Source organism: Haplochromis burtoni, unplaced genomic scaffold (genome assembly GCF_018398535.1).
Source record: "Haplochromis burtoni strain Fernald_Lab_line unplaced genomic scaffold, NCSU_Asbu1 Contig_319, whole genome shotgun sequence".
Lineage (NCBI taxonomy): Eukaryota > Metazoa > Chordata > Actinopteri > Cichliformes > Cichlidae > Haplochromis > Haplochromis burtoni.
The window spans coordinates 672314-685921 of NW_024582680.1; the positions used below are offsets into that span (position 1 = coordinate 672314).

Consider the following 13608-nt stretch of genomic DNA (forward strand, 5'->3'; position numbering starts at 1 on the left):
AAAAAAAAAAAAAAAAGGGGAAAAGGGGAAGAAAAAAAAAAAAAAAATTTTCTTGTCACAGGGGTTTTTGAACTGTCCAGCAACTAGAAAAAGGGCGCAGGGTAAACACATAGAGACAGACAACCATACACACCTATGGTCAGTTTAAAATCACTAATTAACCTAATGCTGTGCATGTCTTTGGTTGGAGGGAAGAAGCCTGAGTACCCAGAGAAGCCACACAGACCCAGGGAAGTGGCTGATGGCCACTCCACTCCTAAATTAGTACCTGTTGTTAGCAAAACCCTGATATGTGCTGTCAGGTATTCATGGAGGGCTACTAGCATCTTCAGCCAGTAGGTGTGAGTTATGCCAGGTCCTGGTCCAGCTCTTCATAACAGAGACCCATTGCTTGTCTGCCTTTGTGTTGCTGAGTAGTTCTTCATCTAGGAGGTTGCTGTGGTCTGCTCTTAGGTCCATTTACATTTTAGGAACGTCAGCTAGAAATGATTTTACTTTAAGTATACAGTAAATATAAAAATTTTAATTTTTTAAACAAGGCCATAGGATTTTCTTGATACAGACCTCCCCCCCCGCCCCCACACACACACACAAAAGAAAATACACTTTAAACTGTATTTCACACCTGAGAGCTTATGAACCCATGAGAAACAGCACATAGATGTTTGTGGCTTTGTCCACAAGCTTCTCTCGGTAACCCCATGTCACAGAGTGTGGTTTACAGGAAGTGTAACTGAACTGATTTATTTATTAATGTGATTACTCCCCGAGCATTGGATCTAAATGGTGCTGCATACAACGAACCCTGCCACCTCCTGCCAACCTTAATATGTTCCTCCTCCAGCGAGTGCGTCTCCTGAAGAAAAATTATTTTTGCTTCCAGATCTTTCATTTTGTTCATTACTTGCTTAATCTTTTTATTACTTTTTAGGCCTCTACAATTCCAAGAGGTACATTTAACTTCCAATTTCCGAGCCAACACGCCTCACATGCATTGCTAAATACTTAAACTTGTCTGAGAGTGCGAACAAAACAGAACACAAAACACAAGCTTTAAATGAACAAACCGTACAAAAGAAAAAACACAAAAAACCCCACCCACCCAGTTCCTGGGTAACCCATGCAAATGTTCTACTTCCAACGTTAACCATATACAGATCCCAGTTTTAAGATCTGCTAACTTAAAATGACTATGGCTTTATGCCTGGCTCTTCCTTGCTCCCTGTATCCTTAATGAATCCTTTAGCTTCGCTAATATTCCACTGCCCCTTAATAATTAACTGCTTTTTTGTTTTCTTTAAACAAAAAAAAATAAATAAATAAATATAAAAATAAATAAATAAATAAATAAAACTAGATACATAAATGAAAATGAAATGAAAATAAAAGTAAAGAACAAAAGAGTAGAATAAAATAAAAAGTCAAAAATTATCTTTATGTCTGTCTAGTTATCATGTAGATAAAAAAAAAAAAAACCACTTTGCTCTTAGTTACCTTTTGCTTTGATGAAGTTAACTATATCCTTTTCCAAAATGAATCATTACCCCAGATTTCTAGACCCTATAATATCTTCCTCATTTCTTGCTCTCCTGGATCTGCTTTATGAAGCTTTGGACTTCTTCTGGCGTGCTAAATCTGTGGACTTGTTCCTTGTATGTTACTATCAGTTTAGCTGGTGGTACGATGCCACTTCTCAGTCCCATCTTCCAGAGTTGTTGTCGTACCCCTCCAAACTTCTTCTGTTGTTTGTGCACCTCTGTGGCGACGTCCTCATAGAATCTCACCCTTTTGTTCTTGTACAAAATATCCTTTTTCGATCTTGCTGCTCTGAGCACCATATCTTTCTGTTTGTAGTTAAGAAAGCACATTATTAATGTTCTTGGAGGTTCCTCAGGCTTTCTTGTTGGGCCAATGCGATGTGCTCTCTCGATAACCAGAGGGCTCCTTGATCGTGTTCAACTCCAATACGTCCGTTATCCAGTTTTCCAGGAATCCACAGGTGTCCGCGCCCTCATTCTCCCTCTGGAACTCCGACCAACCTGAGGTTATTGCGTCGGGATCTGGTTTCCAAATCCACTACTTTATCCATCAGTGCTTTATTTTCTTTTCTAATCTTGAAATGGTGGTCCCCATCACCACATGTTCATCTTCAACATTTGAAATGCGTTTCTCCGTTTGCTCTACTCTCCCCACACAGTCAGATAATTTTTTCTGCATTTCGTTCATGGCTGCCACAACCTCATCTGCCTTGCTGGAAAACTTGGCCACTGCGCCCTCCAGCTTGTCCCAAAGTGCAGTTTGCGCGTTTGCAAGCTTGTTTTCAATACCTGCAAACTCCTCTCGTATGGCACGCTGCAACCTCTCCTCCATGTTGCCACTATCCTGCGGGGCCGTGTTCGCTCATGGTGGCTGGCTTGTTAGCTGCGCAGGCCTCGGACGACGCTAGCTTCACCGCCAAACACCGATATCTTGGTTTGCGTGGTTGACTTAGTCTTCTCCTTGGTAGTTTTACCAGGTCCAGGCATCGTGGGTCTATAGCGTATTTCGTTTTCGTGTTTTGGAGCGTTTTTCCTTAATTTTAAGGATTTAGCTAAAGTTTCTTGCAGGAGCAGTTCAGAGCTCGACGATTGCTACGGTGACGTCATCGGAAGTCCCTCTCTGTTTCTTAACGTAAAATTCCTCAATTCTTCACAAACCTTATTTACTTTACTTTCCGACAGAGCTGGTAATATTATGGAGTCCTCTTTAATTTTAGTTAATATCTGTAAACATTCCCATCATCATCATGAACACCAAAACACGGCCACTTCGAGTTCTAACAGCGATGATCATAAATGTGGATGCCTCAGACTCAAAACTAGCAACCAGTCATTTTAAAATAACAATAAAGTGTGTGCATTTTGTTTTGCACTTGTTCTATATAGTTGGTTGCACTACTATAGTATATTGTAATATAACTGCAGCTACTTTTAACGACTCAAGGAGTTTCCACCGAAGACATATACAGTGGGGCAAAAAAGTATTTAGTCAGCCACCGATTGTGCAAGTTCCCCCACCTAAAATGATGACAGAGGTCAGTAATTTGCACCAGAGGTACACTTCAACTGTGAGAGACAGAATGTGAAAAAAAAATCCATGAATCCACATGGTAGGATTTGTAAAGAATTTATTCGTAAATCAGGGTGGAAAATAAGTATTTGGTCAATAACAAAAATACAACTCAATACTTTGTAACACCCCCCCACCCCCCCCCCCCCCCCCCCTAACCTTGTTGGCAATAACAGAGGTCAAACGTTTACTATAGGTCTTTACCAGGTTTGCACACACAGTAGCTGGTATTTTGGCCCATTCCTCCATGCAGATCTTCTCGAGAGCAGTGATGTTTTGGGGCTGTCGCCGAGCAACACGGACTTTCAACTCCCGCCACAGATTTTCTATGGGGTTGAGGTCTGGAGACTGGCTAGGCCACTCCAGGACTTTCAAATGCTTCTTACGGAGCCACTCCTTTGTTGCCCGGGCGGTGTGTTTTGGATCATTGTCATGTTGGAAGACCCAGCCTCGTTTCATCTTCAAAGTTCTCACTGATGGAAGGAGGTTTTGGCTCAAAATCTCACGATACATGGCCCCATTCATTCTGTCCTTAACACGGATCAGTCGTCCTGTCCCCTTGGCAGAAAAACAGCCCCATAGCATGATGTTTCCACCCCCATGCTTCACAGTAGGTATGGTGTTCTTGGGATGCAACTCAGTATTCTTCTTCCTCCAAACACGACGAGTTGAGTTTATACCAAAAAGTTCTACTTTGGTTTCATCTGACCACATGACATTCTCCCAATCCTCTGCTGTATCATCCATGTGCTCTCTGGCAAACTTCAGACGGCCTGGACATGCACTGGCTTCAGCAGCGGAACACGTCTGGCACTGCGGGATTTGATTCCCTGCCGTTGTAGTGTGTTACTGATGGTGACCTTTGTTACTTTGGTCCCAGCTCTCTGCAGGTCATTCACCAGGTCCCCCCGTGTGGTTCTGGGATCTTTGCTCACCGTTCTCATGATCATTTTGACCCCACGGGATGAGATCTTGCGTGGAGCCCCAGATCGAGGGAGATTATCAGTGGTCTTGTATGTCTTCCATTTTCTGATGATTGCTCCCACAGTTGATTTTTTCACACCAAGCTGCTTGCCTATTGTAGATTCACTCTTCCCAGTCTGGTGCAGGTCTACAATACTTTTCCTGGTGTCCTTCGAAAGCTCTTTGGTCTTGGCCATGGCGGAGTTTGGAGTCTGACTGTTTGAGGCTGTGGACAGGTGTCTTTTATACAGATGATGAGTTCAAACAGGTGCCATTCATACAGGTAACGAGTGGGGGACAGAAAAGCTTCTTACAGAAGACGTTACAGGTCTGTGAGAGCCAGAGATTTTCCTTGTTTGAGGTGACCAAATACTTATTTTCCACCCTAATTTACGAATAAATTCTTTACAAATCCTACCATGTGGATTCATGGATTTTTTTTTCACATTCTGTCTCTCACAGTTGAAGTGTACCTCTGGTGCAAATTACTGACCTCTGTCATCATTTTAAGTGGGGGAACTTGCACAATCGGTGGCTGACTTAATACCTTTTTGCCCCACTGTATGCATGTAATTGATTTGTCACAGATTTAAAGTTAGTTGCCGCTCTTGGCTATTTAACACAAACTATTTAACCTTCTGTTTGTACCTGTTTTAACTCATTTGTCCTTTACATTTTAAGTCTGTATCGTTTGATGTATAAATAAGTTTTCTTTACAGTATTTGACATCTTGTGAATGACCAAGAATATATCTCACCTGAACAGATGACACTAGCGTCCTCAGAATGGTCACAGTCGTGGTTGCCAAATCCACTGTTGGGACAGTCAGTCAGAAAGTCTTCACTGCCTGAACAGGTCACTTCATCAAGCCATATTTCTCCAGTTCCTTCACCAAAGTAAGCGTTCTGATGAGCTTCCAGTACCGGTCCACAGTTTAACTGTCTGCAAACCACCTCAGCAGCATTTAAGTCCCAGCCATCATCACAGATTGTTCCCCAGATGTTATTGTGATAGATTTCTACTCTGCCAGAGCACTGAGTCAATCCAGACCCGGCTAATCTGATGTCTGAAAACAAAACACAGAGACCACAGATTGTTGAGAGAACATACAGGACACATAACTGAATTATAGAAAAGGAAAATCACACTCTAAAAGCAAACGTTTCTAACAGTATGAAGTTTTTAAAAGTACAACAGTCTACCCATAATTTTGATGGCATTTTGTTTAATGTGCATATTTTGTATAGCTAACACACCTTTATTGTTAAAGTGATAAAACAATCTCCAGACAATCCTTATTGCATGTATCATAAATTCTGTCAAGAACAAACTGAGGATTCAGATGTGATTTAATGTTAAATCACGCGTTTTTATGAATAGAAACATCGAAACATTTACACTCATTGAGATATTAGCTTTTTCTTTAAAAAAAACATGTTACAAACAGCTGTAACACATGATTATAACTTTACATTTACATTTATTTTATTTTAAAAATATTTTAACACAGTTGAGATTTACTGCTACTATAAGACCACTTCATCAATTCATACATAAAATTACTTAATTAGAACCACTGGGAATTATTTGTCCTCTGTAACTATGTTTATTTCATACAAATGATAAAATGTTAAGACTTAAAATTTCACAGTGACAACTCTTAAACAATCAGGACACCCTAATTTCCTGTTGTCAACATTTAATTCTGTTAACAAACCACAACCACACAATTAGAAAAAAAAAGAAAGAAAACATTTGCTTCTCAGCATCCTTGATGACAAAACTAAATTTGTATGCATTTTCTAACAATTTGTTATACAAATGAAAGTGTCCTGTGTTGAAGATTTTTTTAAGGAGCCATAGATCACAAAGCAAAACTAATTAATAATGCAACACCTAAAGTTCGGTACAGGTGACACTCCCAAAACTAGTGTTTTGGAAACGGTGCTGCTACAGGACCTGTTTAGCTACAAACGTCACCCATCACTATCAGGTAACTTTACATGATTTTTCTGTAATGTTTGGTAATTTAAACATGTCCCTACTATAACATCTATGAAAAGGATGAGAGTGAGGGAAGGTATGTTAAAAAGGAAAGATGGGAATGTGGAGGTGAGCGTAGGGACTTTAAATGTAGGGATTATGACTGCTATAGTGGTGGTCAGCAGGGCACTCTTACGGAGTGGCACAAATTTCCATGTCATGCCATTTTTTATGTTCATGGAATTTTGGCTGTGCTGAATGAATAGAGTTCATATTTACCAGATAATTTTTTTTTTTTTTAATAGAATTTTTGTCTCAATTTCAGAAATTAGCTTCAAATGGCTAAGCTACAGAGAAGCCGCCACATTTTATCCTAAAATGACCAAAAGGCCAAAAAAGGCCCAAATAAAAAACCTTAAAAATGACATTTTTGATCCCACATTTAATAGCATTTAATTTTATTTAGGACTACTCACCTTAAAGTTTGAGTTTTTATATTTGGCCACCAGGTGGTGCTACCGTTCAGAGCATGAAGCAAAATGTAACACTTTTTTGCTACAAGAGTGCCATGCTACTAAAATAAGTGTGTTTTGCTATTGATGGGGGATAATGGTGTGAGAGAGAAGAAACAATGAGAATCAGCTTCAACAACTGCTGAAAACAACACAGCAGAGAAACCAAGGCAACAACCAAAATATGAATTAATAACAGTAAATAATAAATAATAAACATTACTGAATAGCACTAGGTACTAATAATACAAGATAGTGAGTGATAGTGATCGTGTTTGTCTGTACCTGTTTGTATACCTGTGAGCACGCTTTTATTCATAAGGTTTCTCCATGTAAGCGTCTAGTGTGGGAAGCCAAAGCCCTGCCCCCCAGGACATGAAGCCAACAGACCCAGGGGGCCCAGTTCAGCAGACAGAACTGGACCCTGGGTCTGTTGGTAGACAGACAGAAATGAATGCAGTAGATACACTGACACTCCCCCATACATACTTTATACTCCCAGGCACCAGCACCCCCAGAGAGGCAATCCACCCCGAGAGCCAGGAGATGGTCCTCTTCGCTCTGGAGTGAAAATAAGTAGACCAGGCAGTCCTGCAGCAGCAGGGAAGCCCAACCTGCTGCTGCAGGGATAACCAGCTCTTCCTCCTGGCCCCCTGCCCCATATGGCAAACAGAGAATGGGAGTGTGAAGACCCCATACCTCTTTCCACCCACTCATATGTGGTGTTGCTGAGTGCTGTTCTAAAGTGCATCTAAAACATGGGAGGGGCGTGGTGCCAACAGCCCAGATAACAGTAGGTGTCAGCACGGCCCCTCCTGAAAACCCTCAGTGTCTACATGGATTTAAAATTAAGAGGTGGGCATCAACACCAGAGGTGAGGCTGAATAAACATTTCGTCCCCTGGATGCCGTTTAGTGTCCCCACCCCCAAGTCCCTATATGTATGTTTCATGAGAGTGTGAGTAATGTGAGTGTCTAAGTTGTGGAATAATACTGAGGCACAGGTGACCAGCAGACAAGAGATCACTGAGACACTGAGAATTAATACTTGATTCTTGGCAAAAAATAAATAAAAAGAAAATACTACTACATCATTTTTTTTATAGCAGTTGCAGGGAAGGGGGCATTTTTTTGTCTTACGGGAAAAAAGAGACAGGATTTTAAATGGGTTATTTTTATATTTAATTTCACTGAGCTCTATGAAGTACACACTCCGTGGTCTTCCAAGTCATGTCGAAACTTGTATATGAATGCAGCTGCCTTCCCCCGGCTCCCCTCTGTCAAACATGATGGTGAGTTCACATGGCCCAGTCTCATTGTGACACCGACTCGTCTTCACTGCATTATACAACTAAGTTCACACGTCTCCGGCATCTTCTTTCATCTCCTTTATTATAATTTCCAGAGTAAAACATTCACCTTCACCATGAAACACAGCTCTGTATTTCTGTATGACAGCAGTCTGTAGGTTTTTGTTATTGGTATTTATATAAACAAGTTATATATGTGAGAATATTGTGTCATAAAACAAAACTGGCACAGCAACAGGTTTTATATGTGAAGGATTATATGGAGACAGAGTAAGACAATATGAAGTCTTCCATTCAGTAGGGTCAGCTTGACACTGAGAAGTAGCAGAATCTTAAGAACTGCATTGCACAGAACAGCACAGAGATTTGCATTGGGAAATTAAATCAGGATGTTGCTGTTGAGAGTAAAAGACAAAGGAAAAAAATATGCAAACTGTTAGAGGACGTGACTCAGCACTGAAGGATGATGGTTGCTAAAGGTAAGGACTCTTTAAGAACAAGGAGATGTGTTTGTTTAACACAACTCGATGCTCAGTTATGATGAGTCCAGTGAGGTGTATACTTGCAAGACAGTTCAGGGGGAGAGTGAAATAAACTGGAATACAAAAGAATTCTAAGCATTGTTAGCTTAACTTAAGGGTTGTTGTTTGTTTTGTTTTTTACTAAAAAGCAGCTGTTAAAAACTTCCAGACAAGCATTCAGCAAAACTCATATTTGATATTTAGTTATACACACATCAGCCACTTTATAAGGTACTTTATTGCTAGTAGCGGTGCAAAAATAATGAAGTACATGATATATGCTTACAAATACACCTCTGAGGAATATCTCGATTTGTCACTATATGCAGGGATTAAAGACTGTGGAAAATGTAGAGGCTTTTGACTGTTGCCAAGTTACTAAAAGCAAAATAACAAACTGTATGAACAGATGGAAATTACCCAAAAGAGCCTGAAGAACGCAAAGAGGACGAGACAGGAAAATAAACAGGATACTGAGGCAAGGACTGAGGGAAAGACGTCATTATTCATACAAAAAACAGTAATCATGGAGACAACAACAATGGGACAGAAGGAGAAGTAAAATTAAATGCAAAAGACAGGAAACAAATGTCTACCCATGTAAATCGGGGAATGAATAACAACCGCACTGAAAAAGAGACAGACAGGACATAAGTGAACTTAGCAGAGGGGAAGACAGAAGGATGAGATGGGGGGAGCTCTGTTAATGCTAATTAAACTCTATAAACACAACTGGTAACTAGTAACAAAGTATAATAAGAACTGATACTGCAGAATACATCACAATGAAATCTATATATTAAACAAAAGGAGAGGCTAATGATAAACAAGAATTCAAACTGAACAGCAACAGGCAAACTTTATTGTCACATACACAGTCATACAGTGTACATTGTAGTACACTGTACAACATGTAGTGAAATGCTTGTGTCCAAGCTGCACACGTAGCCACACCGTTCCAGAGTTCGGCTTTTAGCATGGGGGGGTCAAGCCAGGACCCTTATTGGATACCGGGCGGGAATCGAACTTGCGACGAAGGTGTGTAGTCTTTTCATTACACTATCCAGCAGTCATGACAGGGTTGGCCTAATTTCCAAATGAGCAAGTAAATTTTAATTATTTTACTTACCACATGATATGACTGTGTGATTAACCATGAACCCTTATACATTAACCTTGTAATAGGTGGAAATTGAATGTGTTTAAAAATGTGATTTTGTCACGGTTCTGGGTCGGTTCGACCCAGTAGTTTGATTTTGATTTTTGTATGATCGTTGTGTTTTCGGGTGCTATTATTATTATTGTTATTAGAATTCTTTGTGTCTGTTTGTTCTTGTTTAAGGATTTGTTCTTCGGTCGTGTCTGCTTAGTATAGGTCTAGTTCCATGTGTCATTTTTTTTAAGTCGTGTCTTCTGTCTTTGTAGTTGCTGGTCCGTCTGTGTATCTACCATGTTCCTTTCGTGTGTTCTCCCTGCTGTCACCGTCATATACCATCTTCCGTCTTCCTTCATGTTCAGGTTCGTGTTCTTGTTCAGGTTCAGTAGTTTAGTTGTCCCAGTATAGTTTAGTTCTCCGTTTGCCCATTCTTATTTTTGTGTTCAATAAACCACCTTCACACCTTCACTACTGCCTGCGATTGGATCCTCCTTTATTATTTCCATACGGCTCATCTCACTTTTCTGTTAGCGTATTTACATATTTACATAGCTGCGGGGAGACAAATTGCAAACAAGAAAAAAATATAAAGACGGTGTATGTTTTTGTGTTCTGCCAACACTTCCCCTACATTTTTCACTTATATTTGAATATCCTATAGATACTGACAGTTAACCATATTACACAATGTTCAACTTTTTTAATTCAACTGATGTTTGCTGTTAATATTTTATGCACATTAGTCCAATAATAGTTTTACGCGTGCTGAGGTGTTTTCGTAGTGTTTTATTGTTTCTTTTCTAAAGGGGATGGTTTGAAAATGCTTCCACCACTTGTTATTTTCAGCTCTGTGTTTGCGCGTGTACTGGGAAAATTCACCGCATGCCACTGTGTCAATTTCCAATATCCACTGTCAATAACAGCTCCTACCTTAAAAGTCATCAGACGTTCTACTGATCCCACATCATGTGGTCTGGTGCGTACTTTTGCTGGAGTCATATTACAGTTAGACAAGACTCAGTCGAAATACAAAGAGAACGTAACACTGGGTCTACCGAAAATTATCGGAAAAAGTAAAGGGGGAGCTTCTACTTACTTGTGCTATTCAAGGGCTTTGGTTGTGAGAGTTCCTTGGGATTGGGGACGTGGGACGTTCCAGGTGTAGGGGCTTGCATACAGTTGGAAGAACTAGGGCTAGGCAGACTGTAGCACTACGTAAGAGCATCTGAGTGCGACGGAGACATTAGACACATCACCCACAGTGTGAGCACAGAGGAGGCCAAGTTTACCACGGGTGGTAGCAGGACGAACTGGCGAGGAGTGGCAGGCAGTGCTGGCTTAAAAACCCTCTAGATGGAGCCCCGGAAATTGGAAGCAGGTGATGAGCTGGCCAACTCCACCCCAGGGGACGGACAACAGGAACCTGGACCACACCCGACCAGACACTCCCACAGCATATGACAGTGGGTGGAGCTTGGCATGTGGTTATTTGAATTTAATAAGTCAAATTAAATCAGGTGTGGTTAGAAATGGCTCTCCAACTGTTTGTCTCCTGTTTCTCTGTGGTAACTATTCTTTTATGCAAAGGTGAGAAAGAAGTTTTATTTTTATTTAATATTTTCTCATTGTGTCGTTTATTACAAGTTCAACTGCACCTCTTTAAAGACTATTGCAGATAAAAATGTGTTATTTGGATACAAACAAACTTGTGAACCTGCTTGTAGGCTGACACAACATGGGAATGTGAGTCAAAATGGATCAAAGAAGGAACTCTCATTTAAATCCACCTGACCAGGTCAAAGAATTAAATACATTATTATTACAATGCATTAATTTTCTTTTACGTAGTCTAAGTTAAAGTCAAATTTATTTATATAGCACATTTAAAACAACTATTGACCAAGGTGCAGTACATTTAAGATAACAAAAAGAGGAAGGAAGACATGATTTTAAAAAAAACATTGAAATTTGAAAAATTAAGAAAAATAAGCATTAAATGAGAAGATTTGAGTAGGAAATAAGACAAATAAAAGCGGTACAAGCTCATTGTGATTTAAAGGCCAAGGGAAAAAAGTAATACATATTACTTAAAAAAAACAAAATAAAACAAGTAATAGTGTTTTTATACTGACAAATAGAAAGTCAGTAAAAAGCAACTACCTTGTGACTGGCAGTGCTGAATTCAATAACACTTTATTAATCAATAGTAACAATAACGAGGATGTTTTAGTTTACCTTTAACAATATCTACTAAACTGGTTAATAACAGGTTTGTTGGCCAGTGAAATTATCTGGATCATAACTGTAAAGTTGTCCCTGGTGCTTATAAAACTTTCTCAATGGTTACTAATGTTCACTGCAGCTATAATATTGTTACAATGTTGAAACTGGTCATTATAGTACTACATGTTTTAAACTTAGTGTACACAGTCAGGTGGTGTAAATCATAAAACTCCTTTTTCACTAAATGTTTAGATTTGTTTCCTCTTGCTGTTTGGTCAGTAAGAAACCAAAATGTGTTGACAAATTCCACATCACTATAATCTGAACCTTTCACCAAAATGTTCACATCAGCAATTCTGAAAGTGCCGAGACATAAATGATTAGAGAACAGATCCAAGTTGAACTTTCACATATTTCCGTTCTCTTTGAAACACGCTTCCTAATGCAAACCAGTCCCTGGTTTAACATATTTATTTTATGTTCCACTTTGCAGATGGTCATTCACAGCTGTTTGGTAAGTATCCAAGAAAAATTTAACAACTTCAAGTTTCAAGTTTGATTTCAACCCTGTTTGTTTCCTCTGAGCTACACAATAAGTAGATTCAGTTCTACTCAATTCTATTTTATTCATATAGTGCTAAATCCCAACAACAGTTGGCTCAAGACACTTTTATATATAAGCTATATATAAAAAAGCTATTATAAAGGTAATAGATAGCACTGTCCTCATTTGTGCCACGCATTGCTTATTTAAATTTCTGTACTACTTAGAAAAGAAGAAAACTTTTCCCTCCTCCTTTTGTGTTAATCTCTCTCTCACACACACACACACGTTTTCTTAGTTCTCTCCGGGTTTGCATTTAAGCATGCGATTAAAGTACACATGAAACACTTATAAGCTAATTTACATCATGGAGCCTTGTAACACTGTCTGCGTAAATGGATTTAAGAAATAAGTCCTTAAACTTGAAGTTTTTAGAACATGTTCGGCACCATCTTCTGTCAGTGCAGAATGTAACGTCACCATGTTCGTTGGTCGGCTGTGGTCAATAGGTCTACATTTGTTTATGATAGCTAATAGCAGAACCAATAACTCAGGGGAAAATAAGAGAGTGAAAGTAGACACTACATCCTTGTTTTTTGACAGAAAAACTGTTATGTCTTAAATCCAGGTTCACAGACAGAATTGCATCCATGTCAGTTTTTGAGGGCAGGGCTCAATGGCGTAAATTAGCCTTTATACATGTAGTGTTTTAAGTCCACTTTGAATCATCTGTCATAATTCAGATTTAGAAGTTTTTGGTTTTGTGATTCAGAATTAAACTCTTTTTCTGTCTGACTTAGTTTTTAGGGCTATTTTTAAAATGTTACTTTTAAATAAAAAATATCAATAAAATTACTTTTAATTTTATGATAAAACAAATAAATAATCTGTAAATCTAACATACCCAAATTGTATTTACAATAGAATGTAGAAAACGCATGAGTGGTGTGATTTGGCCCTAACATTGCATTAAATTGAATTGAAGTGTGGATTCGTCTCTGATTCATACAGCTTTAACTCGCATTTGTGGATGGAGAACTCTGTTCACAGAGAAAGATGTCAAAGTTCAAATATTTCTGAGCTCATGAAGTGTTTTCCATGAACGAATGATCCCTGCTTTTAATGAAGCGCTGCCTGAAGGACCTAAGATTACAGGCATTGTTAAATTGCATTTTCATTTACATTTTACACAGGATCTTTGCTGGAATTGGATTAGCAACAAGTATTAATAATCTGTCAGACTATAGTTTTTATCAGTCATCACCAGCCACAATTACTGTAAATCTTCT

The 13608-nt window shown here is 39.1% G+C and overlaps 1 protein-coding gene across 1 annotated transcript in view; it reads right to left on the reverse strand.

Moving 5' to 3' along the window:
- LOC121815820 (neurotrypsin-like) overlaps positions 1 to 9891 on the reverse strand; it is a 15334-nt gene extending 5443 nt beyond the window's left edge. The window contains exons 1-3 of the mRNA XM_042228356.1: positions 9846 to 9891; positions 7040 to 7219; positions 4829 to 5137 (exon numbers count right to left, since the gene is read on the reverse strand). Coding sequence (XP_042084290.1) covers positions 4829 to 5137; positions 7040 to 7219; positions 9846 to 9891 — 535 coding nt within the window. The remainder of the gene's footprint in view (positions 1 to 4828; positions 5138 to 7039; positions 7220 to 9845) is intronic.
- Between the last annotated feature and the right edge of the window lie 3717 nt (positions 9892 to 13608).